Here is a 26,227-nt window from a genome sequence, read left to right on the forward strand (position 1 = left end):
TGATGAATTGCATCGAAGAGGTAAAATATGTACGTGTTTAAAAAGTTCAAGTGAGGTTATAGAAATCTTATAAGTTGAAAGATACTATGGATGTTACTGTTTTTGTACAACAATGGACACCAATTAATTCTTATTGATAGTCAAACAATTTATGCAATGACTGTGTTTCATGCATTTTTAAAAATATTTTATTACATATCGTCGGTTTCTTAGAAAAATGAAATAACTAAAAAAAATATGTTGTGGAAGATATTGGTTTGAACTAGAGTTCGAAGTAAAAAATTATTAATTATTCACTTATTTAACAAGGAACCTTTTTTTCTTTCCAATTTAGTTTGAATGATACCTTTTAGTTTTTAGAGGTTTCTAGTAAACTATTGTTCGTGTACGTATACTGCTTAATATTTAGAAAGATGTAAGACAACACTATTTTTATCGTAATATTATTTTTATTAAATAATGCAATTTTATTTGATAATTATGATAGTCCTATCCTAGTAAAATGGTTCATTCTTATAACTACGATACATTCTTATAATCCGCTAGGTTTCATTGAGAGAGGTACTAAGACGGAACAAATTTTGTTAGAAAACATTAAACTCAAAGTGTAAACTATTCGAATAGGAAGATATAATGAATAGTAAATAACATTTACATAAATACTCTTTTAGTCTCAGTCATCATAATCTACATTATACACCACAAACCAATTAAAAAATAAATAAATAAATCTTAATTAACGATTTGGATATTTTTATTATCCTTCATTTCTGAATAAAAATATCTACAATTAACATTAATTAAATAAATTAAACCAAAGGAATCTCGTTCTTTTTCTCTACTTATTTGTGATTACTTATTAAAAAAGTTTTCTAAAAATAAAAACTGGTTCTACATCGTCTTATCATCTGTGCACAAAAGGCTTCTTTTTTCATTTCATAGCGTAATATTTTATTCTGATTTCTATCATATATTAATTCTGTGACAGCATGTGTAATTACTTTACGTGAACAGTTTACTTTCTCTTTGGACAAGGTTAGAAAATAGACAACTTAAAAAACTATCATAATTTTTTTATTGTTTTAACAAGCATATAAAATACTAGCTTTCTGCAAAATATATATGTGTGTATGTACTTCTGTGTTACTTGGAAGTTCCATGTTCGTGTTTTTATAATTTTTAATTGCTACTTTATTCTTTTTTCCATTACACTATTATAGAACGTTACTGCACTATTGTTGTACAGTACACACACGTACTTGATCTTTTCATATTAATTATTAATTTCTCAATTTCTGCATTGAAATAGGAAACCATAATTAATTAGAATCGTTTTTACGTTAAGAAATAAAATGTCAGTAATAAATAAAATTCACTTTTGTTAATCATAATATGCAATAGTAAATTTCCATTAGATTCGCCTATTTATATACTCAACACTGCACCTTTTCATTTCACCACAAAAATGAAAGATCGAAAAAATTTAGAACAATATAGCTTGCCCAAAATTTGCTAATAACCAGTCTCGTAAGAACAAATATCAAGATACGAGGTTAATACCGCTGTGCAGCGCATCGTTCCAGAATTGTTAATTTTTACGGTATGTAATTTTCCGGTGATCATCGATCCGGAGTCGATTACAGGCGCGAATACTTAAACGAGCAGTGGTTCGCACTTTTGTTGCGAAGAAACGAGAGAGACTTTCGAATTGGCTTATCGCATCACCGTGCGGAAGATAGTGGACATTCCACGACCAGGACAAGTAAGTATATGCTCTATAAATTGCGCGTTATACAGTCCATTCGGGAACGAGATAACCAGGTTCGGTTGTCCGTGGTGCGATTGGTCCTCTTCATCGCTTCGTTCCTTTCGCCTTGGCAACGGAGGCCGTTTCCGCGGACTTTATGCGGTTTTTGACGAAAGTACCGGGAGTTTGTGACCATCAGAATCGACGAGCAATTCTTCGATAAAGCACGTCCTTGAATGGCCTCTTGTCCCTTTCGTTCCGGATCGTTCCGTCGCTGCGAAAAGTATCCAGATATGCAAGCAGGTTGTCCACCATAAAATTACGCCATTCGCCTAAACCGGTGCCGATGCTAGAAAATCAGGCTTTCACCAACCGAGCACCCTGCCTCTTGCTTTTCCTTTTTCGAGATGGTCGTTTTTTTGGCAATGTTTCGATCTTGAAATTTGTATGAACTTGTTATATCAAATAATACTAATAGAATACTAGTAGCTGAACTTGATTATAACTATATTTCAAATAAAGTTAGAAAAACTTAATACAGGAAGATATTGCATTACTTAACGCATTAATGACTTCTGATGGATTATTATAAAAAATTGGCATTACTAGAACTACAATAATAAGGAGGCAAAAATATTTGAATTGAAGGAATCGAAGGGAATTTTTGCGTGCTCGATGTTGTATATCATACACAATGAGTAAAATTGATTTCAACTGATGCATTTATGTTTTCCATACAAAACTATCCGAAAAAATATATTTTTATAATTAATAGAAACATAATTTTATCACAAGCCAAAAATTTCAGATGGGAAAGGATTAAAACGGAAGAAAAGTTGAAATTACTATTGTTGTCAATAATGCGATTTAACTCTACTTATTTTAGACCCTATTAATAAATATCAAACTTATAAGTCCCAGCTATTGATTCCTGACTTGTTTGATTTCGTTGACGTGTTATTAACTCGTATCATTTTTTCTAACATGTTTCTTAAATGATGTAACACAATATCTCCAAGGAATAAGCACGTTTACATCTTTATAGTGTTAATTAACTGCTTTATAAATCGTTCGATCGTAGTGTATCAGGCTTTTGTTTTTCAAATGACTCACGATTTTTACACCTATCTTGAGTTTTTATATCTTGGTATCTCATAGATCTTCATGACTGAACTCTCCCAACATTTCGTTCAATCTTCAATCTTTAAACAATTAACCATTCCTGGAATCGATCATCTTGAATTATCTCGTCTAATGAAAAGAAACATTCAGATATATCGTGGCAAAAGTATAGATCGCTTTATTTCAGAAGTCCACAGTTTTTTGTCGTTATGTCTTCAACAGAATGGATACCATTAACGTTGAAAGTCTGGCCATCGATTTTACCAATAAAATCTAAGTTTCGTTTTGCCTCGATACTACGTAGTCTGGCGATTTCGTTCTTTTTACGAGTTGGTACACGTTATTCCATGCGCGTGTATGTGTGTGAGCGCAAGCGTTTCTATATTTCAATAACAGGAACAAAGTCTGGCAACCGTCATATCGCGACTGATTTTAACTACACTTCTCGTTCATTGTACTAATCAAAGAAAAAGTTTTCCCCGACAACCGTTGTCTTTTTATTTCCTTCTTTTGTTGCTGCGCCCGTTGCGTTTGTTCAATTCTCCTCCCATTTTCGATTCTCTTTTTTTGTTACGATATCTTTTGATGTGTACACTTGTTAAATATTATTTGATACAAAGACTGTAAAAATGAAAAATCTATATTGTAATGTACGTTACGTCTGAAATGTCAAAAGAAAGGTATATTATTCGATTATATTGAAAATATGTTCGACAATTCTGAAAATTCTACGTTACATTCAATTACGTTAAACTATATAATTGTATATGTAGAATGATTTAATCAGAATTCTGATGTTATAAGAAAAAGTCTAATATTAATATTAATTCATGTATTCGTAATATTCATAACATTGACATTTTAATAATAATTGCCTACATATGTGAACATGAACGAAAACAAGAAGTAGATACCCAGTGTACATACTACAGATTGAAAACTTATAATTACTTTATTTTCAGTTTTATCGATATTCAATTGCTTACGTTAATAATTCGAAATTAATGTGTCACAAAAAGAGAACAAACTTTAAAAGTTTTCTCCTTTCTGAATGATACGACGTTACACAACTTTGTCATAATATATATAATTTCGTCAATTTTCATCGTCATCGCTAATATCACATATTAAAAATCTTACATTCTTACGTATAATTCATTCAGTTTTAACTAAAAATTAAAGAAAGGAAATAGCATCGACGCGAATAATATGTTCCGCAATAAAGGGGCGAGATGGTTTGTTGGAAGGCCGAAGAACAAATTCTTGTCGGTTCATTCGTCTCTTCTTGTCGCGTCCCCATCAGGACTCGAATGGTCGGGATCGATTTGAAAATCGGAATAGCGGCGCCAAAAATGTCTTCATCTTCCAAGTGTACCGCCGATAAAGGCAGGGAAATGATAGGGCTGTAAACTCTCGCTGTATAACCCGCGACTGGATGACTCGAATAGCTGGATCGCCATCGTAGAACCCTACGACGAGTCCGTCACCCAGTGAAAAGGTAAAAGGAATCAACGATGTGAATCGATCGTAAAAGCATCGACATTGGTACTCGCGAAGTGCAACCACCCTGTCGATAAATACTTTAGAGTTTAGCTTCTCCGATCCGCTGTTCTTCAATCTTTGTACGTATTCGATTGTGCCGACGGAACGATCGGTCAAGACTGAAGAGCAGTGACCGCAGTAAAGACAGGAAACACTATGGTGTAATAAAAGTAATGAGCTACGCTGTTTGCAGGTCTATTCACCAGTGAATCCATTTAAACGTCAAATCAGACTATCAAGATGCGAGTACGATACGCGATACCGTTTTATTGCGACTAACTAAGAGTTAGTTAGCTCAGTTATTTAGGGTCCATGAATTGAGAGTCTTGAGAATACAAAATTTTGGCGATGGGTAATCTATATAGAGTGAAATCGTTTCGTGATGCACGATCGTTGTGTTCGGAGTGGAAGTGTTTCATTTAGATTTTATGATTTTATTATGTTGCGATATACGAAGGCCACGTGGGAAAATATAATAGGGCCATTCCTGTTGATATTTTTACTTTTATGTTACAACGAAGTAGCGACTACAAGAAAATATCTTAATAGGAAATGGTTAAACAAGAGAATAACCCGATAAATCGATAAATTCGAAAATATTATTAGCAGTTTGAATATTGGTGATAGATTCAGAATGTTTTCTAAGAAATTAGTAACATTAGCATATTTATTACGTTAGCATGATTAATTAATTTTAATATTAGTCTGGATAATTTATGTTGGTAAATATTTTTTTAATGTTTAGGAAGATGACAGGAACAAATATTTAATTCCAAAATCAAATAAAAATAGATCTGATATGGAATTGACAATGGAAATGAGTTGACAATGTATTGAGTTTTAAAATACTGTTCGATAAAAGGAGAAAAGTTTATGATATCCACTTATGACCTTTATATGAGATGTCCGATTTCATAAAATGAAGAATTTGTTTGCTTTCAGTAGAGTTTTCTTTTTATTAATAGAAATACATTTTATTTAAAATTGATATATTTTTTTTATAGACATACAATGCTTCTAGTACTATTTTTGAAAAATATTTTTTCATTAGATTTTGTAAAACACTGCAAGTTTACTTGCATCCTCTTCAATGATCAAAATCATTAAAAATCATATTGTATGGTATCTACAATGTGTAGCTTTCATCACAAGCTTGGTTTCAACGACCAAACTTATAATAGAAAATGTTTCGAATTTCGTGCTTATTGATTATATCGTTGCAAAGAAAATCCTAAATAATTTTCAATACTGTTTCAAACAAAATATATATGAAATGAAAGAACATAGATCGATATCCAATTTTACGTGAATTATAATGCATGTAAACAATATATGTATTTCGCGATCCAGTCTGGCTAACGAATTTGTAACCAAACATTTCATATGGTAGATAGAATTTAATACAGATATTTAGGGAATTTCTATCTATATATTGTTTAATTTATAGTTTGCTGCTTTTGTACAAAGAGAAGTTATATGAAAATAAAGTGTGAATATCAATGAATAAAATAAGTGAGCACGATAATATTTCATGAAAGAGAAGGATAACAAAGAATGGTATCAAAGCTATTTCTTTTTTAGAGTATTGGTACTTTTTCGTGATACAAAATAGCTAACAATTTTTCTTAAAACGCGTATATATTTATATACTTTCCTTTCGTAATGAAGTTACTACATTCTTAAATTATTATCTAATTCTAATATTCTTTATATATTTATTTCTCGTTGAATTAGCATTTTTTGTATGTGATAGTATATTTGTTGTATACTATTAAGAATTTATATTAACAAACTAAATAAGAAGTAGAATACTTACAAAGGATAATGATAATAATAAATCATTATGCAAATTAGTGCATATGGTTTATATCAGACTAAAATATTACATATAAAATACAAAATATCCAAGCTATAAATTGCAATATACTATCTAAACTTTTTAGATACAATGTACATGAATTAGTAAGAATAAATGTATCCATTAAATAATTAATTCAATAATTAATCTTTAAATCCTTTAAATCTTTGAAATACAATTATTTTTTTCTTCAAATTTCATTTGCTTCAATAACACAGTAAAAATCGCGAATTACAAAGAAATCTTAAACTTTTTTAACAATGAAACATTTAGTATAAATTCAGATTAAATTTATCTGTATATAATATTCGATCACAAAGTCGAGAAGCTCGATTTGCGAATCACGAATCGTGCGGAATAAAATCTGCATTTCTAGCAGATACTACTCACGGAACGATGGCATTGGGGGCAGATTCTTGTAATTTCGGAAAGTTCGTACGCGTCCGGAGAACGAAGAAGCATCAATTTTGCAAAAGTAATTTTTATTTGCCGCGGTATCGTGCCATCGGCTGCTTACGTAAAAGCTTTCTTCTCCGGGCTGCTTTGTGCATATACGCGCTCGCGTAGGAGATACTGCTATGGGACGAAGACGAAAGAAAATTGTTATCGCTTCTCAACGCTACTTTCATATTAGGGTAGAAGCTTTCCGAAATTTTTGGGAGGAAGAAGGGCTCGGGTGACTACGTCGATTCAATTTGCCTAATGAACAAGCCCGGCTTAAACCGTCTCTGTCTACGGAGCACAATAAAACGTGGCTCTCATGACTCACTCTTCGGAATCGATTTTGTACATGGTATAAAACTACTCTCTCTCCCTCTCTTTCTCTCTATCTGACAATGCGAACGCTTCGCGTGGAGTTCGCTCGGTCGCGTCGGTCATAGCGTTACGCGTGCGAGAAAGTAAGACAGTAAAGGGAACTGGTATTGAGATATTGCGTGGGAGGGGCAGTGGGTACTGCTAGGTGATCGTAAATTTCAGCGAAATTGAAATTATAAAGTTGCTGTAAAAGCGACGCGGAAAGATTTCGACGAATGATAAGTCCTTTAATTTTACCTCTTGGATTTATTACGTTCGAACATGAGTAAGAATTTTCGAGACGTTACGCTTAAGTATTCTATCGAAGAAAGATGATCCATATAAAATTTATTTGATACATTCTATATTATAGACGATTTACATATTGCCGTAATTCATATATAAATTATGAAGAACAGATAGATAAAAGTGAGTAATTCTCTTTTTATAAAAATAAAGTTACGAAGATAATCTTAATTTTATATTATAGTTTTATTTATGCTTTTCGTATGTAAAATATTCCAAAGTGCTCTTGTTACACACGATTCCTATTCAGTGTCACGATGTTCATACAGAAAAAGTTATAAATAATATATTTTGTAAGACCGTTAGATTTTCCATATTTTTATTCTTAATTTCGTATACTATTGTTAGTTATTAATTGGTATATCTAGGTATTAATTCCTTTCCTCCTAGATATAATCATTAAATAAGATTATATTTACTTATAGGTAATATATACGTTTAGAAAATGCTTATGATCATCAACCAAATAATATTTTTAACGAATTATTTAAGTATCGTGTAATTTATATTAGTACTATTTAATTACCTCTTGAAAACAAGACGTTTAAATTACTCTGTTTCAAGTAATAGTTTCAAATTAAATCAATTTTGTATTTTAAATGAGAATTTTCCTAATTTATATATTAAATTGTTGCTATTTAGAATTTACTCTAAAACTTGCACATTTCTGTTTGTTTACAGAACTCCATAAGACATAATCTGTCATTACACAGCAGATTTATGCGAGTGCAGAACGAGGGTACTGGGAAGAGTTCCTGGTGGATGATCAATCGCGACGCGAAACCAGGCAAGTCGCGTAGAAGGTAAGTCGTTGTTCATTTTGTGAATGATTCGTCGTTGTCATGGTGCACACACAGACCACGATCTTCGCTGATGTGTCACAGGGCAATAACCATGGAGACTAGCAAATTTGAGAAACGACGTGGCAGGGTGAGGAAGAAGATCGAGGCGCTAAGAAACGGGGGGTTGCAAACTGACGCAACGCCTAGCCCCAGTAACAGCGTGAATGAGGGGTTGGATCTCTTCCCGGATAGTCCTCTTCAACCTGGCAGTGGATTTCAACTTTCACCTGATTTTCGGTATGTCTATATTTGATTTTGATTTGCATTATTTTCATTACGTTCGGAATTTTATAGTAGCTCCGTGTTTGATCGTTTTCTTCTTTTATGCTTTAGTCTGAACTATTTGGCTAAGAATTACAATAAATTAGTTAGTTATTGTATTGAACTATTGTTTGATCTCTGAGAAACGATTGATTCTATTGTTAATGAATTTAGACAATACCATTTATCTTTGATATTCTTTCTTTTAAAAAAATCTTTCTTCTCTTAACCCTTAAATCTTATTGTGGCATTTTGTACTACCTAGAGATCATAAATATTAGTCAAGTATAAACTATTATAACTTGGTTTTAAGTCGTACACGAATAGACTGCGGATATTTATACACTTATAGAAGTTATGTATTATATATATTATATATTTATAAAAGTATGTATAAACGAGCTCATTACACTAATTATGCAAACATGGACAAAATATATTCAAATTATATTCAGTAGAAATTTTAATTACTCAATCAAATATATTGACTTGTTTATACATCTGCAACTTTTCTAAACAACTGGAAAATAAAAATAACGAAATACTTAATATAAAAAATGTTCATAAGAATATGAATTTGCATAAACATTAACAATTTACGTATGATGACAGATATATATTTCGATAATCCACAACCTTAAATTGAATTCTATAACTATGATTTTGAAGTCAGATAAATTCATTATTGAGATATCTCAGAATCCTATCAGACGGTTAAGCATTCTCATCTCATTACTATAATTAAAAGACAAATAAAATTCTATTTTGCTTTGATAGGAATGTATTTATTTGCATCATCATAATAGAATTGATGTGAAGTATTTATGTACGATAGTTTAATACTTAATTTTATTTTCACAGATTTTTTGAGATATGAAAAAATTAATACTTATTTATTATTATTATTTATCACTAATTATTTTATGTTTTACAAAAGCAGTTCAATATTATAACGGAAAAGTAATTATACCTTTTATTATGTGGTATGAATGAAAAATGAATAGAAAATATTTATCTTAGCCAATTGGTTGTTAACCTTTCAATTGAATTTTATAACGTGAATTTTTCGAAGAATAAGATTCATTTCATAATTTATTAATATAGATGCTGCTTTGATTTTAATATTTTTATGCAAGAAATTGTAAAAAAGAATTTCATGAAACTTATCCATATTCGATATCTAAAAATATTTCATGATTATAATAACAGATTGTTGTCTTAACAATTTATCTACGTTTTACCCTATTAACAAATCAGCGATTCATAATTAAAGAGAAACTATAAGAATTTCATAAAATTAATTATTTCAAATGTCCTTCCTTAAAATGAGGATTTATCAACGTTATATTTTAAAATTATTTTTATAAGTGTCTGGAAATTTAATTAATAAAGTTTAAAATAAAATTTCTTATTCGAATTTAATGCGATGTTCTGATGTTTTACTAAACGAATTTTCTATTACTCCCTTAAGTATATGCTTTATTTAAAGCCCAATTTTAGAACGTTTCTTCCTTCATTTATCTTGTTCATTGTTAATCGTATTTAATTAGTCGTGCCAATCATATTCAGTTATTATAAAATATAAAATTATAAAATCGCTGCTTTAAAGAAAAATTGTTTCTGAAGTTACCACTTTGCCATTCATTCTTTTTTTCATTTACTTATATCGTTCAATTTAATTCAATCCAAAATTTGACATAAATACATTTGATACAAGTAGAAATAGATGGTATTCTGAGATAATTCATCTCTGAAATAATATTTTACATACATTTTACATGAAATTTTGAAGGCACCACTTTGAAGCAATATGTCATTGACTATATTTACTTGTTGTTAACTCAAGTTAAATATTTTATATTTTTATCTTAGTATTTATTTAAAATATTTAGCGTTAAGTGAGCGCAATTTTCTGGATAATAAATATTAATAAATAAATCCATTGCCGTACAACTTACGCATATAATTATCTGTTTTTACAATGAAATAAAATTAACTTTTATAAATAAAAGACTGACGAAAAATAAGACTAGAAGAATAAGACTTACAAGAATATAAAATAAAATAACTTAATGTTGCAAATGAAGCATCAAAAATAATCTTTTACACATTTTGATTTTACAACTTTTGATATAAAATTGCTGTTTAAATTTGATATAAAATTCCATGCAAAATTGAACACATCAATTGATTATTTGCTAATTATTATATATTCTGAAATTGATATTTAACTATTAATGATATTACTTTTATTGAAATATTAATCAACATTAATCCAATTGAAAGGTTAATGCAACTTTATCTCTCGTGTTTACTTCAAATATTTTTATCGTTAAAATATTTATACTTAAATTAGACGTAATCGTAATGTATTATACAAAGTAAATATATTTTTTATTTTTCATTCACTATGCTTACTTTTAAAAAATATCGCGTATTATTTAGAAATTGTTTGCATTACAAATTGCTCGATATTGAATATAATTCTTATATTTATTTTTGTATAACACATAGTTAAAAATATCAGCTGCAATGCGCGCTATTAGTAAAAAGTACAGAACCACTATTTTATATTATGCTTTTGTACTAATCGTAAACTACACATAATGCACCACTCTTGCTTTATAAATAGTTTTGCAAAGTACATCATAGAATATGTATCGTATCGTTGGATTATGTAATAAGTTCGTATTTCCGTCCGTGTTTCTTCAAAAATACGTAAAGGTTTGTTAGTTTGTTATAAAATCTATTTGATCAACGATATGTGTATGTATCTTCTTATTTTATTATCCTTTGTTTTCAATACGATCACTTTAAATCCCAGCGTCTGTCCTTTTATTAAAAAATTTCGATATGTGTATGTGTGTTTGTGCGTGCGTACTTTTACATTCTTTAAGGAGTTATTCTAGTCTACAAATTTGAAAAAATCGAAAATTTTTTTTCATATTTTCAAAGTTTAGACATTCAAGAATATGCTCTTAAAAGGATTTTTCAAAATTTCAATTATTTTATGAGTTACAGCCATTTTTGTCCAACCGGAACAAATGAACAGTAAACGGTAGACTAACGGTACCTACATATGCATACCCTCATAAAATCTTTATTGTATTTTATCCCTTTTTCATGTATTTTTAATTCAATAATTCAATTGGAACGGTGTTTGGGTTCTGAAACCCAAAATAATAACGAATCGTTAAATTCGTTAATATGGACTTTTGCTCCGAAGCACATCCACGCAGGAACGCAGACAATTTAAATTTCCACTTTCCTCGCAGCATGTATTTTCAATGAAGGCTTTATATCCATATTAAAAATCTTAAATGCCACGGGAGTCACGATTGGTCCAGAAGCTCATGCGTTCACAGTCGGGCGAGACGAAGTTCGCATCGAGCGCTCTGAACTCCGAGCTTCAGAGGCATCAAAGGAAGCCAGAACTACTCATCTCCATGAAAGAACTTCGGAGAATGAGCAGTTTAAAGTAGAGAAAGGTTTCTTGTATAGAGCAGGAATCGCCGATTAAAAATATGTAAATATGCTGTACCATTCTATGAGTAAAATTACCGGAAACTTGTCTCAAAACTTTAAACGCGTTTTTCCCGAAACTACTTTTTCGAGTTGGCGTACACGATATCTCGAGTTCTAATGAATCGATTTATTTTAAATTTGGTGCGAATGTTCTTTATACATTCCTCTATCGCCTGAACCACGCTCAGATCAAAATTTTTAATTTTACTATTTTTAAATAATTCGGAATTGTCAAAAAAACATGCCAAAAAGGAAACTTTTTCTTCCAACGGCCACCATTTTGTGACAAAATATTGTTTTGACTTTTTCAAGGTTCAAGCTATAGCCGCATCTATACTAAATAAGAATCCATACGGATTTTTTGCCTCAGATGACTAGAAGGGTTGAAATTATGCACGCCAGGATACCCTTTTTTTGGACCCCTTACTTTGTCATCTCATAACTTTGTGAATTTTGAGTTATTTTTCGGTTAATTTTTAAAATATCAATAAACATATGATAAAAAAAATGGATAGTAAAAATATTTTTTGCTTCGTTTGTACAGAGCTTCAAAATCCGCCCGAAATTCATGCCTCTAGACTAGAACACTCCTTTAAAGTATTTGATGATTGCTTGTATAAAAGTACTTCAAATACTAAAATAATTAACATAGTAATTAATAATGCACTAAATTTTCCAATAATTTTAGATACATACACACATATCGCAAAATCTAATATTTTTGCTATATCTTGAAAGAAATCTGTTTGTTGTAACAAATAATTCTTCTACTAAATATTCAGAACTTTTTCGTATTATTTACACAAACTTTGATCGTGTTTCTGATTCATGTAGCGTTTATATAAGTTCTATAATTTCTATAAAGTATCGTAATTCGTAGATTAAAAAAAGCAACATGTAAGATATTTACGTTTATCAGTTACATCTATATATTTTCTCATTGTTTGACTCTTAATGGATTAAATAATTTAATTATGTTATAAGGAATATAGCAAGAATAATAATACGAAGAAATATAACAGAGATACTGATACTAAAACATAATAATAGAAATATATATAAATATTATTTGTCCTATGTTGTCCATTGCAATTGTCACAAATAATGTTTTTATTGAGTAATATTCCTCCAAACATGACATTGAAAAGGGAATAAACTTATTACATAATCTAATATTCGTGGCCTCTTTCACTATCTTGCGTATTAGTTTATACTTTGATATCTGCACATTTAAAATACATTTGAACTATTTTTTATTCGAGTCCTCGAGCTTCAAGCAATGCCTCATCCTGTGGTCGATTAAGTCCAATCCCGGCGATCCCTGGGAAACCGGAATGGACACCAACATACACACCCTCTTATAGCCCAGAACAATTAGGTACGCACTACAATTTCATATATGTTTCTCTTTTTCTTTCGCCAGCGTTTACAGTAGCAGTATTATTTTTTTTTCTTTTCTACTGCACTTTTAATACACGCCTAGCATGATTGAGATGTCGAAAGTTTGGTACGCGAAGCTTAGATAGCTCAGCGCTTTCTTACGAGTTAGACAGTAATTTCAGTCAATTTTGTATTTTGATTATAATCCCAGTATACTGTATCTTTTATGATTATGTGAAAGTAGAGGCTACAAGTTTTGGTTGTTCAAGGTTATTGAGTAATCGGTTTTATCACAATATTTGACAGTTGTCTATACTTTTATTACATATTTGCTTTATATAGATATATGAATACTGTAATATATCGTTAACTGCACAAATTACACTTAATTAGTAAGAATTGTTAAAAATGCCAATTGACTCGTAAAGACATTTTTGTAAAGTTATATTAATAAACGATTTTAGATTTGAAACAAAATTTTCAGAGATATCAAAAAACACCGTACAGTAACATTTTTAAATAATTGAATAATTTGAGAATATAGTGACGTATAGAAAGTGATGTAAAAATTTAGTATATAGTGAAAAATATCATATACAATATGGTTAATTATTATTCCATAGATACAGATCTCATACTTCACTTCGCTTTCATTGTAAATATTAAGTAAATCGTTATACAATTCTTTATTACAATGACGAACATTTCCTTAATTTATATTGATTATAATTGTGTATATCTTAAATTAGAATTATTGAAGCAATGTCGGTCAACTTTTGAAATCATGTAAATTATTGTGAGTACAAATTTACACAAATATATTCGCAGATATAAATAAAACGGAAATGTGAATACCTTCCTTCATAAATACTAGAACATTTATAAATATTAGAAGAAAACAAGGTGAATTTGACAAATCATCAGAAAATAACGAAATCGCATTTATAACCTTAAGCTGCAAGAGAGTCATATGTTCGATATATCAAGAAAAATCTCAGCAATTATATAAATTCTTGCAAATGGTTCGCACAATATTTTTCACGTATTTTTATACAAACCGTTATCTTGTGCAAATATAAAATTCTAACAGTTTAATTATTTCCCTAATAATCGGAAAGAATTATCACGTCTTGCATGAGACTGCCAGTGTCCCCTTGCACAATTCAGCTAATATTATTAGGAAAATGTTACATAACACAAATCGAACTTTTTTGTGTAACAACAACAATGTTAGTAATGATATATCAAATAGAAGTTTACAACTAAATTTTACAAATTGCAAATCATCTAATTATCATCATCGCCTATTCGACGTAAACATAATATAACTTACAATGATTACGAAAAGTATTTGTGCATACACTTATTTTTTAACGAAGCGATTTTTTATCAATTTCTATATACATATATATTTCATTTCCACAATATCATATTTGTATTGTCATATGAAAACACCGTTAAATTTATTATACTTGAATCTAATTAATTATCATGTGAGTATTACAATAAATACAGTGATGTATAAATACTATTTGTAGATATTGTATAATTTATACGTTGCTAAATTACTAATATTATTCGTTGATAAATTATTGTGCAAGAGAGCCTAAATGTTTTAATATTTATGAACAGAAGTATAGATAATAGATGGTAATAGTAAAAAGAAGAAATATCTTATTAGAACCATAAATATTTACAATAGAAACTTAACAAGTTCTCAATCATAAATCTATTAAACGACGAAGAATGAACTGTTGAGAAAATAGGAGTTACATCGTTTTCAAGCCATTTTCAGATAGCCAGAAATTACCAAAACTCGAGACTTCTATTTTGATTGACATAACATTATATTCCAATACCGCTTGCAACCAAAGCTCTGATGGTATAGCACAGCATGAAACGCACGTATAAAAGCGAGTAATAGACATACAATTAACACATATTCTTTTCATTGAACACGACCATAGCCGGTAGCCTCGCGGAAACGATGAAACTGGAATCCTACCAAATGTACCAAACATCACCGCCCAGTCACCAGCAACAGACCGGACCGCCACCTTCCTATTACGAGACCCAATATCAGAGAAGTAATAGCCTGTCGACAGGATCGTCCTCCTTCGCTTTGCAGCCAACTCCTCAATCAGGAAATCAACAAAGATGTCCGCTTCACGGTCTGCAACCGTGTGCCTGTCAAATGGTGAGTGAACAAAGAAGTCTGAAATGGCAAGCTGCAAGTAACATGCAGCCACTGGGAAGGAACAAAGTGTAGTAGCAAAGCCTTTAACCCGACTCCCGTAATCCGTGAAAGGAGAAAAGACTGGATAATGCTGATTTAAAGGTTTTATCGTTGATTGTTTTGATATGCATATCGTTCGTCGCAAATGGCATATCTAACAAAGGCAACAAACGTGGATTTTTGTCTACTTTTCGTAGTCTTTGTTTGATGACCAATTTGATATTCTTGAATGTACTTGATTTATTTACCCAATGTTTAGAGTGGGAAATTTTAGTATATCATTTTCTAAATTTTTATATCTTTTATGCAAAATACGCATTATTATTATATAATAATGAATAGTTATTACTATTTTCATGTATAATAATATTTAAGAATATGTTAATATAGCGTTTGAATACTTTAACTCTTTGAACATGAAACTACAGAAAAAATTAAAAATTTCTTTTAATGAAAATTTAATATATTTTTGTTCCACTTAGATGACGGGAGATTTTTTTCGTAAAGTTTATTTCAATCTGGGAAGATTTCCAATCTATTTCTGAAAAGTAATCTCATTACTTTAATTTTGATTTCCAATTCTACAACAAGAACGAGAACATTAATACATCGAATACATTAAATCTCCTAACTATTTAATACAATGTATTGTTTGCTTTGTAACAAAATGATAGGAATTGAATATCTACAATTAAAAAATATTAGAATTGATCTTATCTGTTACAATTCAATTTTATAAGCATGTATCAATGCTGATTTTACACTAATTATTCATTCCTTCATACCTTTAATTAAAATCAATTTTGAAATATTTACTCCTATACAGAAATAGATAATCTAACACATTGATGTAATTAAATGATTCAATAATGTAACAAACAAAACACGCTTTCAAATGTAAGTTTCAGGCTTTTTCTACTCTCCGAAAGACATACTTTTATTAAGCAAGATCTAACTAGTAAATTTCTCTTCGCTCACACTGTCATCAGTAATAACTTCATAAGTGCAGTTAGTGTGACGTTGAAACCTATACAAAAAAATTTATGTAATAGATTATTCTAATCTATTGGAATTAGATTTTATAAACATACATCAATACTATTATTTTCAAATGTATTATTCAGATACATTTGGTATCTTTCATTTGAAACTAATTTTACAAAGTTTGTCATTATATAAAAACAAAGAACTTCACACTCTCTCATTGTCAAATAATTCTATTTTCAACGGTTATATTCTTTTTCCTCGAAAAATATCAGAACTTGAGTCCAGTGGCTGGAATGTCGCCGTCATATCAGCAGAGTGAACCAAGTCCCACGGCATTAGGAAGCAATCAGCAGCAAACTCTTCAGTACATGATGCAGACGCAACAGTGCCAGCAGCAACAACAACAGCAACAACAACAGCAACAACAACAGTCGCAAACAGGAGCAACGGGATCCAGTCCACCGCAAACACCCACACCATGTGGTTCAACACCGAGCACAATGATGGGACAATTGATGGGAGCTCTCAATAATTCGACCCTCCTTGACGATTTGAACATTAATATCGAATCGTTACACGGTGGATTCGATTGTAATGTGGAAGAGGTGTGTTTTATTGTATATTCTGCTTATTATTAGATCGCGGATGTTTATGCGTATATAAGAAATTTCAGAGATACACAGAATGCATATAATCTGTAAAAACACATAAAATATTAAAAATGTGACATTTATCATGTTTAATAAGTATTATAAATCCCTGCTTAAGTTTCGTCTCTTTAATTAAATTCATAAAAATATAAATTTGCATAAACATCCGTAGTCTGCTTACTAGTATTAGAGGATGTATGTTCATATAAATTGATGATTTCATATAAAACATGAGCTATGTCAATGTTTGTCTTCTTCCACGAAAGCGAAGAAATATTTTATTTTTACTACTGTATCTTTAACTCTGTTCAATAGATTTCAATATTATTTAAGAATATGCCCATGATATTATACAATTACTGTGGGTATTATTTGAAACTATACCGTACAAGAATTATAGGTATCCAATTAAATCATAAAGTTGTGGACTTCATAATTAACATTGTTTCTGAGCTAAATGTATCTAAATTAGGTTGCTAGAGTGAATGATGCACCCTTATTTCAATTGGATATTTTTCATTAAATAGATAAAAGAAGTAATCAATAGATACTTAAAGATATCAATCTTCTTCAAAATATCTTCTTCAATGCTGTTATCGTACGAAATCATGTCGATATATGATTTATTGTTTGAAGAAACAATGATGATCCTATAATAAGTACTTTACTCTAAAGATTGCGAAGATAGCCTTGCTCGCTTAACAAGGTATTCTTGATAAAGTTATTGTTATGAGAAATAGTTTTGATTAGGATTATTTTCGTAGAACTAAAATTTTTGTTCAACAATGAAACAGGATATATATATAGAGAGTAAGTCTCCTAACGTGACGAAGTATATAACTCGTAATTTATTCGTTGTACGAAAACATATTTCAAACAGAAGTTGTATAATATGTAGAAGGTCATACAGTGCCCTAATATATTTTTTTCTTACCTTTTTTTTTAACGAGATATTAGGGTCACCTTCAGTTTTTTAAATAGAATGTCTAATATTTTTTCTCAAATTCGGATAAATCGTCAAATTTTACACAATGTGGGACTTAAAGTTAATAATTAATACTGAAATATCTTCAAATTAATAATCTTCTGTTAGGAAATATGCTCAGCCAACGTTTTTTAACACAACTTTATTTATAATAGGAGGTCATATTTGTAAACGTGATCCTTAGAGTGAGCACCTTAGAGCGATTGTCTCAAAAACAACGTCTTGCTGGGAACCTTAAAACAAACCTCTCGCAAATACGAGAATACATATGTGCCTTATTTTAATAAAAAAACTAGTCAAAAAATAATTGTTAATAACTCTGGCAATTCATACGATTTTAAATGATAAAAAGCAAGTATCATTAGTGATCAATGTAATATTTGTAAAATTATTCACAAGAAAATAGTCAAGTATTGGAAACTTTACAGTTATATTAAAATATTTAAATTTTCAAGTATTTTTTCTTTGTATTTCTTTAATTGATACTTACATGATCTTCTATAATTTGTGAATGCTTAATTTTAATTCATTTTAAATTTTCCAATAACATTTACTTAATACTTGATAATCTTAATTGATTAACAGGAAAGCGTAATAGCTTTCAGAAGATAATATTATGCAAATAAATTTAAAATTAATTACGCACACTAATGAAATTTCATATTTAATTTCTGTTTGAATTTTTGAAGTATCTTATACACAGTTATTGTGAAATAAGAAAATTAATGTGACAAAGAATTTTATTTTCATACATTTATGACTCTGTTAATTATTAGTTGTATGTTTACTCCGTTGATTGTATTTTTTTATTACCAAGCAGCAATTAATTATGAATTTTTAATTATATTTATATAAACATAACACATTTCACAGGATAATTAAATTAGTAATATGATCTATATTTTTAGAAAAATAATGTATATTGTGTCTATCCATTGATATATTGTAAACATATTTTCGAATTTAATTCTTACATCTTTATTCTTTCATTAAAACGTCAAATCGTCTTCTCTTAGTACCTAATTGTCATGTCATCAGCTATTGTGAACATTTCGTGCTGTATATTTAAGATCTCTATCGTGTTAAAACATAATCGCTTTTGCACGAAACAGTATATTTTCAACTCTATCTGATCAAGTTTTCCGGAAAATGTCTTCATATCAGTTCATTAGTCCATCTACTCGATGCGTCAAAGCTGACCAAATCAATGATTATTTCTTATTACGGACAAATAAAAAGTCATTTTAAAGAAATGTTTCAATTGATTACAATTATACTAAGGGGGTAATGAAAAGTGAATTATACGAAACTTATAATTATTGGTTTATACTAATCTTGAACATTGAACGATTTCAGGTGATCAAACACGAATTGTCAATGGACGGGACGTTAGACTTTAACTTCCAGCAAGGTGTGATGGGCACGGCTGCGATCCAAGTGAGCGACAGTAACGTTGGTCAGAACGGTACCGTGTCCCAAAACAACGTGGTTGGCACGACGGCTGGAAACGCGCCCGCAGGAGTTTACGTGAGCACCAACGCAGCGACTCCTGCTGCTTCTCCCTCTTGGGTTCACTAGCAGTGGACCCCACTGCCCTCGACACCCCCGTCGTCCCTGTCATCGTCATTACTAGACGGACAAGAGAATTTCCACGGACAGCCCGAGGGACAGTTCATCGGTGAGTCAAGTATCATTTATTTCAAAGAATTATACAGATCAGTTCTGTGATACGTCGAACATGAGGAATGGTAAAAAATTACTAGGAATTTTCTATTAAAAACATTTAAAAAAGGTAGATTTTTTTAGAATATATAGCACAAATGACACTTGTACCGCCTATGAGATAAACACTAGCTATTTCTTTCATAATACTTTCATTTTTAACTTGTTAATGGGATATTAACGCCTCTACGTTTTTTGGATTATTTTCGAATTATATTGTTCTATCATTAGAAAATTTAAGATAAAAGAAAATAAGAATTAATTATTAATATGCATATTAATATGCAATTTTACGTTAAACGTTTTATTAACATGCCAAAAGTCCAGCTTTCTATTAAAGTGAGATCTAGATTTCAATAAAATCTTTAGTCTTTAAAAGTGAATAAAAATAAATTTCTGTTGTGTATGTCAATTTAGATCCTTACGAATTTCAATGCGATATAAATTATTTTCAGTAGGAATGAAAATTTTTAACTTTTTATTTTTAGCATGTAAAAAAATGGTGGACTTCGAAATTATTATGCCTAAGACATTGTGCCCGGTTAATAGGCTAATAAAGATATACATTTTTTTATTGTTATGGGCTTATCGCCATTTATTCTTATCAATAGTCACAAAATGACGTGACTACGCATCAAGAAATTATTTAGAGGCGTGAAGATGAAACGTAAATTAAATAACGCGCAAGTCCGAGATCTAAATCTAAGGGCTGTTTTAATGGTTAATAGTTGGAATAGTATTGTTAAAAATTAATTAAAAGTATTTTTTAAGAGAGAACACAATTCTTTCGTAGTATTTTTTATCAATCTTCATATGCAAACAATATTTTGTTGGTCACATAGAGAAATTTAACGGAGTTATATGACAACTTTGCATAAATTTTTATCCATAAAAACGTATAAAAATAATTGAAAGATGAAGAGGAAAGGAAAAAAAACCAAGTATATCGTAAATAATGTAAATTACTTGACATCATTAAAAATATGTACATGCTAAATAGTTTGGTTAGTTAATGCGTTAATGACTTTTACTTTTGTCTTTTTCCCTATCCTTGCTCAATCTTGAAATCTGTTGTTTAGATAAGAAATTCAATTTTATAAGCTTATCAGTTAAATAGTGATTTAATAAAGAAACAAAATGCAGTAAAATAAGAAAATTGTTCCTCAAGACATTTGAAAATGTAATTTTGTATATCAAATTAATTTCAAGTATCACATACTAAAGATGGTTTGATGTGAAGTGAAAGATATATTATTAATTTGAAACCTTAATATCAATTGATACAATTTTAAATAAAGTAAGCGTCTATTTATAAATACATATGTTTTAATTATATTAACAAACTATACACTAGAAATATATAAGAATTATAGAAATAGTAATTTGTACACGTAAATTCAATTTTTGCGATGTTTGTCTTTGTTTTAAAAAAGTAAAATGCATGTGGGGATGTATGTTTATTTGTAGTCTCGTTATGAATATTTACCACGTTTATACCTAATATTTGTAAAAATAATAACCTACCTGTATATTGAATTCTTTGCAAACGATTAAAGCATATTTGATTTTAACTTTTAAAGCGCGAGAAATACAAACTAATTTTTGTAAAATATTGTCAAATTTTATTTTCTATAAATTAAAGGCATCTATAGAAATAAATTATTTTGTATTGATGATTATAATTTGTGGAATAAATATTTCCTTCCTGTTTTCATCGTTTTTATAACAAATTATACTTGTTTAGTGTAACTAATACAATAACCATCGATTATAAAAATCTGTACTCAAAGCTATCTTATTGTCAATAATTCAAATTCATGAATTCATGCCAGACAGAAAAATCAATATTTAAGAATGAACAATTTAAATAAAAAGCAGAAATGTCTCATTTGTATGCTATAACATATTTTTATGAATAATAATTGTAATAGTTATTTCATTTATAATACTATATTTTACACTATAAATCATATCTGCTCTAACGAAAATACAGTGAAGTTGAACATCGATTACATTATGTGGCATATACGTCAAAAAACAATAACTATAATTAAAATAATATGATAAATCATATAAATAATGATAAATCAGATCACAATATAATTTTATGACAACTTTATCATATGACAGGTTCAGAAAAAGGTCAAAGACAGTAGTTTCATTCATTACTAACTTTCAATCGAAATTTTAGCCTCAAGAGAACTATTAAAGACATGCTATTAGAAAATCATTATAGAATAATCTGTTTTAGCTTCTTGGAGAAGAACGAAGCTAGACAGTAACATATAATCATTAAAAGATTATCAATGAAGAAATGATCTCTAATCAGATTTTCTGGCCTATATGTCTGAAAGAATATGTTATCTATTAGGTAGTTAGATGGAAAGTTTTGTGTGAGATTTTCGAGGTAAAAGAAACGACTCTTTTAATTAAAATTTATTAATTTTATAAGTTTATTAAATTTACTAATATTCAGTGTAACATTTTTTATTATTTGAGACTATATGTCGAAACATTGATTTAATCTGAGGCTATACAATTTTCCGTTTTTGTTTATTAAAATATTTTTCCATTACTTATACACTTAATTCTCAGAGCTAATATTGTGCTTTTTTCCTAAACTGTTCTTTTTTAACTTTATAATTTGATCAAATGATAATTGGACAGCACAATATCAGGACGGTATAGAGGATAATTACTATTATCCATTAATTTTTAAATGAAATGTTTAAAATCTCAATAATAAGTTTTCCTACAATAGATAGTATACTTTCTGTAACTTACATTTTAATTCTCTAAATTCTCTAATTAGAGCGCAATTTTGCAGGTCATTAATGCTAAGAAATTCTGCTGCATAACAGTAACAAGCTCATATTTATATCTAAGACAACATAACAAATAAATAAGAGCGAATTTGATAAAATATGCCTATTGTAGGCAAAATTGCAAAAATTGTTTGTGCAACAGAAACTCACAAGCTACAACTTCTCACTTGATTATCCGAGCTGTATGGAATAGAGCATCATTCGTCTTCATATGAGATACATATTTATATTCATTTATGTTAGATTATTTTCTAAATATCAATATTAAACGGGAACAGGAAATTTTTTGGTAAAAATTTAACAGTTTCTGTTTTTCTAATTCTTTTTTTCTTTTAATTTCTATTCTCGTTTTCCAAATACAAGAAACCATTACCAAATTCTCTATTAATGATCATTTTATTAATAAGTATCTTGATAATCGAAATTCCAATGTATTATCAATTAAGAAAGTACTATTCATAAACGCTCAGTTTATATATGTTTAGGAAAATTTACATTTTAAATTGACTTTCTAATCAATCTCATTCACAAAACTTATTATAACACTTACAGAAATTTAAGGAAACCTGGAAAGTTATTGAGAAATCGTCATAACCTTTAATAATTGTTACATATCTCGTTTGAAATAATAACATGATACATTATAATAGTGATTTAATAAATTTTTTTGCTGTAATAAAATTAATTCTTTCGTTCTGCATACCTGTCATATTTTTCAATCATTGCTTTGATCAATTTTGATATTTATATTTTTATAGTTACTATTATCCGATACCATTTATTGTTATCACAAAAATGATTGCACAATGCAAATTCAAATGCCGAATAAATTTTTTGAAGTTTCTTATCTAATCTATCTCGAAATTTTTTCAAATAATAATGTTTGTAGTGGCCAACATATACATATTATTATAACTCTTACACATAGTTTTAACAAATTTTTACGATCTGTATATGTGTACTGAATAACAACTGCACCCAAATTCTGATTCATTAATTTCTTCCTTGATAATCTGAAGTAATTATCACATTTTATATAAAACTAATAGGTGTGCTAATACTTGTGGAGAAATGTACATTACTGTACATACGTCCATGTGCTTAGATGTTCCTTCGTTTTCCGCAATTTCTTCGCATATAGAGGTTTTTCAATAGGAAAATACTAAATTACCCAATCATATGTTTGCATGTTCATGTATTTCTTCCTTTTTTTCTTTCTATCGACCGAAATCTTTGCTAATGTGTGTAGTTCGAAGTTTGTCCAATAACGACATGTAGCGAGCAGCGGTTGTGGATAACGTTGATCGCCGTATAGGTAAAATAATATTTGCACAACCGTGCCATAACAATGCTCACCGGTACAGTATTTAATAAATCGCTTCCTCGTACCTTGTCCTCTCTGCGGCCAACGCGCTCACCCTTTTTATATGATGTTTCGTACGTGCCACCACATTTATATAGCACCGCGCATTCACCTGTGTTTTGTCCAAAATCGGTATTGACTTGGACTCGATAACAATTACATTTCGCTCGCCGTCGAATTATGTCGAAAACATTTGTACACGTGCATGGAAAAAATGTGTAAACAAACCGTTTAACTTTTTCTGTTAGACGATGCTTTGCTGTTCGCAAAAAACATTTCACGATACATTTTGGATCGAAGAAACTTTTTACGTGATTGAAAAGCATCAAGGAATACGTAGAAACAATTTTCTATGTGATTTTTATAGTTAGCAACACCTTTTACCGCTTCACAACCACGGACGAAATATTTCATGACACGATATTGTTCATACTATGCCACGAACGAGTCATCTCGCGACACAATATCGTTCGTACTACGTTACGGACGAGATATCTCGTGTGTTAGTTTATTAGGACGAGAGTTGTAATTACAGAAAGACAGAGTCACGGGATATCTCATCCGTGGCGTAGTACGAATGATATTGTGTCGCGGGATAACTCATCCGTAGCATCGTACATACAAACGATATTGTGTCGCGGAATAACTCGTCTGTGCCCTCGTACGTACGAACGATATTGTGTCGCGGGATATCTTGTCCATGCTTCTGAAGCAGTTAAGAGAGCTTTACCCCATACATTCAAATACGTAAGTGCTTACTAAAATAACAAAATGTAGTTCAGAAAGATGTTCACCTCTTTCATTATGTCACATTGAATATATATGGCGCGCGGAAGTATTTGAATGATTACATTATTTCCATTACGTGAAACTTTTTGAAATTTCGTTAGGACTGAAATGAGATACAATTATTGCCATTATAGTAGTATTTGAAACCGACTCGAGAATGTATGTACAAGTTATAAGACACTTACTGCGAACATACATTTAATAAAAAGTTATTGTATATTCACTATGAATAGTAGCATTAAACATACAATTATTGATAAAAGTAGTCTCACTAAATATTATGGCTTATTGATATAGTGAGTAATTGACTGTTCAAGTACATACTTTGATACTCTTTGCGAAGTATATTCCAATACTTATATTACGTCTCCTAATTTCTGTATATGCATTTTCAAATACGCCTCTGATTTTACCAATATAATCACCATAGTCGTGTCTCGTTATACTACTAGTGAAATTTCAAAGTGTTTTGTATAATATATACATCAAAAGTTTCGAAAAGTGTACAAACACCACCGTGACTTTGTATGATGTATGATGTAAAGATACTTGTAAGGCGTAATTCTTTTGTATGGAGTTGTGTCAAAGCGTGTATTAGATGTAAAGGGAAGTCCTGTAACCCCATAGGAGAGACAATAAAGAAGAAAGTCCCTATTATTTGATTATAAAGAAAGTTTCTATTTTTCAACAAATGTATCACTTATCTTCCTAAAAAATGGTAATACATAATTTCTAGTATTCTTATATAGACAATTATCAATTAGTTGCAAAAACGATTACTAAATAATGTAGATATCGCCATTTAAGAACTTTAATTTTAAAACTTTGTATAAATCCACCATTAGCTTTACTTAAGCTAGTAAATATTTAACTTACTTTTTCGTCTCGCTTAAGTTTTACTAAACAATATGTTGTTCTAAATCAAAAACGCTATGTAAGAGATATATAAATCATATGAAAATAAAATTTGTGTCTTCTCTTATTAAATAAAACAAATATAACTTATAAATTACTCATCTTCATAATATTAGACACATTGAGTTCATTCTTTATGTCTTCCTATCAAGCCAATTTAATTATCACTAAATACTCTGCTTTTAATAAGAAGCGAGAATGCTTTATAAAAGAACAGGATACTTTGAGAAATACCATGGAAGTTTCCAAAACTTAGGATTCATTCTATTCATTCTATCCATACAGTTCGCTCAATCGTTGGCGATTAATCAATGATTCAAGATTAAGAGCGTAATATCTGAGGAAAGGTGGTTAAACACATGGGGTGCGAAAAATAC

At 29.7% G+C, this 26,227-nt stretch overlaps 1 protein-coding gene across 4 annotated transcripts in view; it reads left to right on the forward strand.

Moving 5' to 3' along the window:
• LOC100643217 (forkhead box protein O) overlaps window positions 1-26,227 on the forward strand; it is a 299,428-nt gene that overhangs the window by 167,568 nt on the left and 105,633 nt on the right. For 2 of the 4 annotated variants that reach the window (XR_001099296.3, XR_001099297.3), the window contains exons 2-7: window positions 8,052-8,173; window positions 8,255-8,449; window positions 13,261-13,376; window positions 15,346-15,575; window positions 16,874-17,206; window positions 19,593-19,914. Coding sequence is in view for 1 of the 4 variants with exons in the window: in XM_012316077.3 (XP_012171467.1) it covers window positions 8,052-8,173; window positions 8,255-8,449; window positions 13,261-13,376; window positions 15,346-15,575; window positions 16,874-17,206; window positions 19,593-19,814 (1,218 nt within the window). In the remaining 3 variants the exon portion in view is untranslated. Of the gene's footprint in view, window positions 1-8,051; window positions 8,174-8,254; window positions 8,450-13,260; window positions 13,377-15,345; window positions 15,576-16,873; window positions 17,207-19,592; window positions 25,945-26,227 lie in introns of those variants that run through there. The other 2 variants (XR_007224833.1, XM_012316077.3) reach the window with 2 other exon arrangements.

The sequence above is a fragment of the Bombus terrestris genome, chromosome 7 (genome assembly GCF_910591885.1).
Source record: "Bombus terrestris chromosome 7, iyBomTerr1.2, whole genome shotgun sequence".
Taxonomy (NCBI): domain Eukaryota; kingdom Metazoa; phylum Arthropoda; class Insecta; order Hymenoptera; family Apidae; genus Bombus; species Bombus terrestris.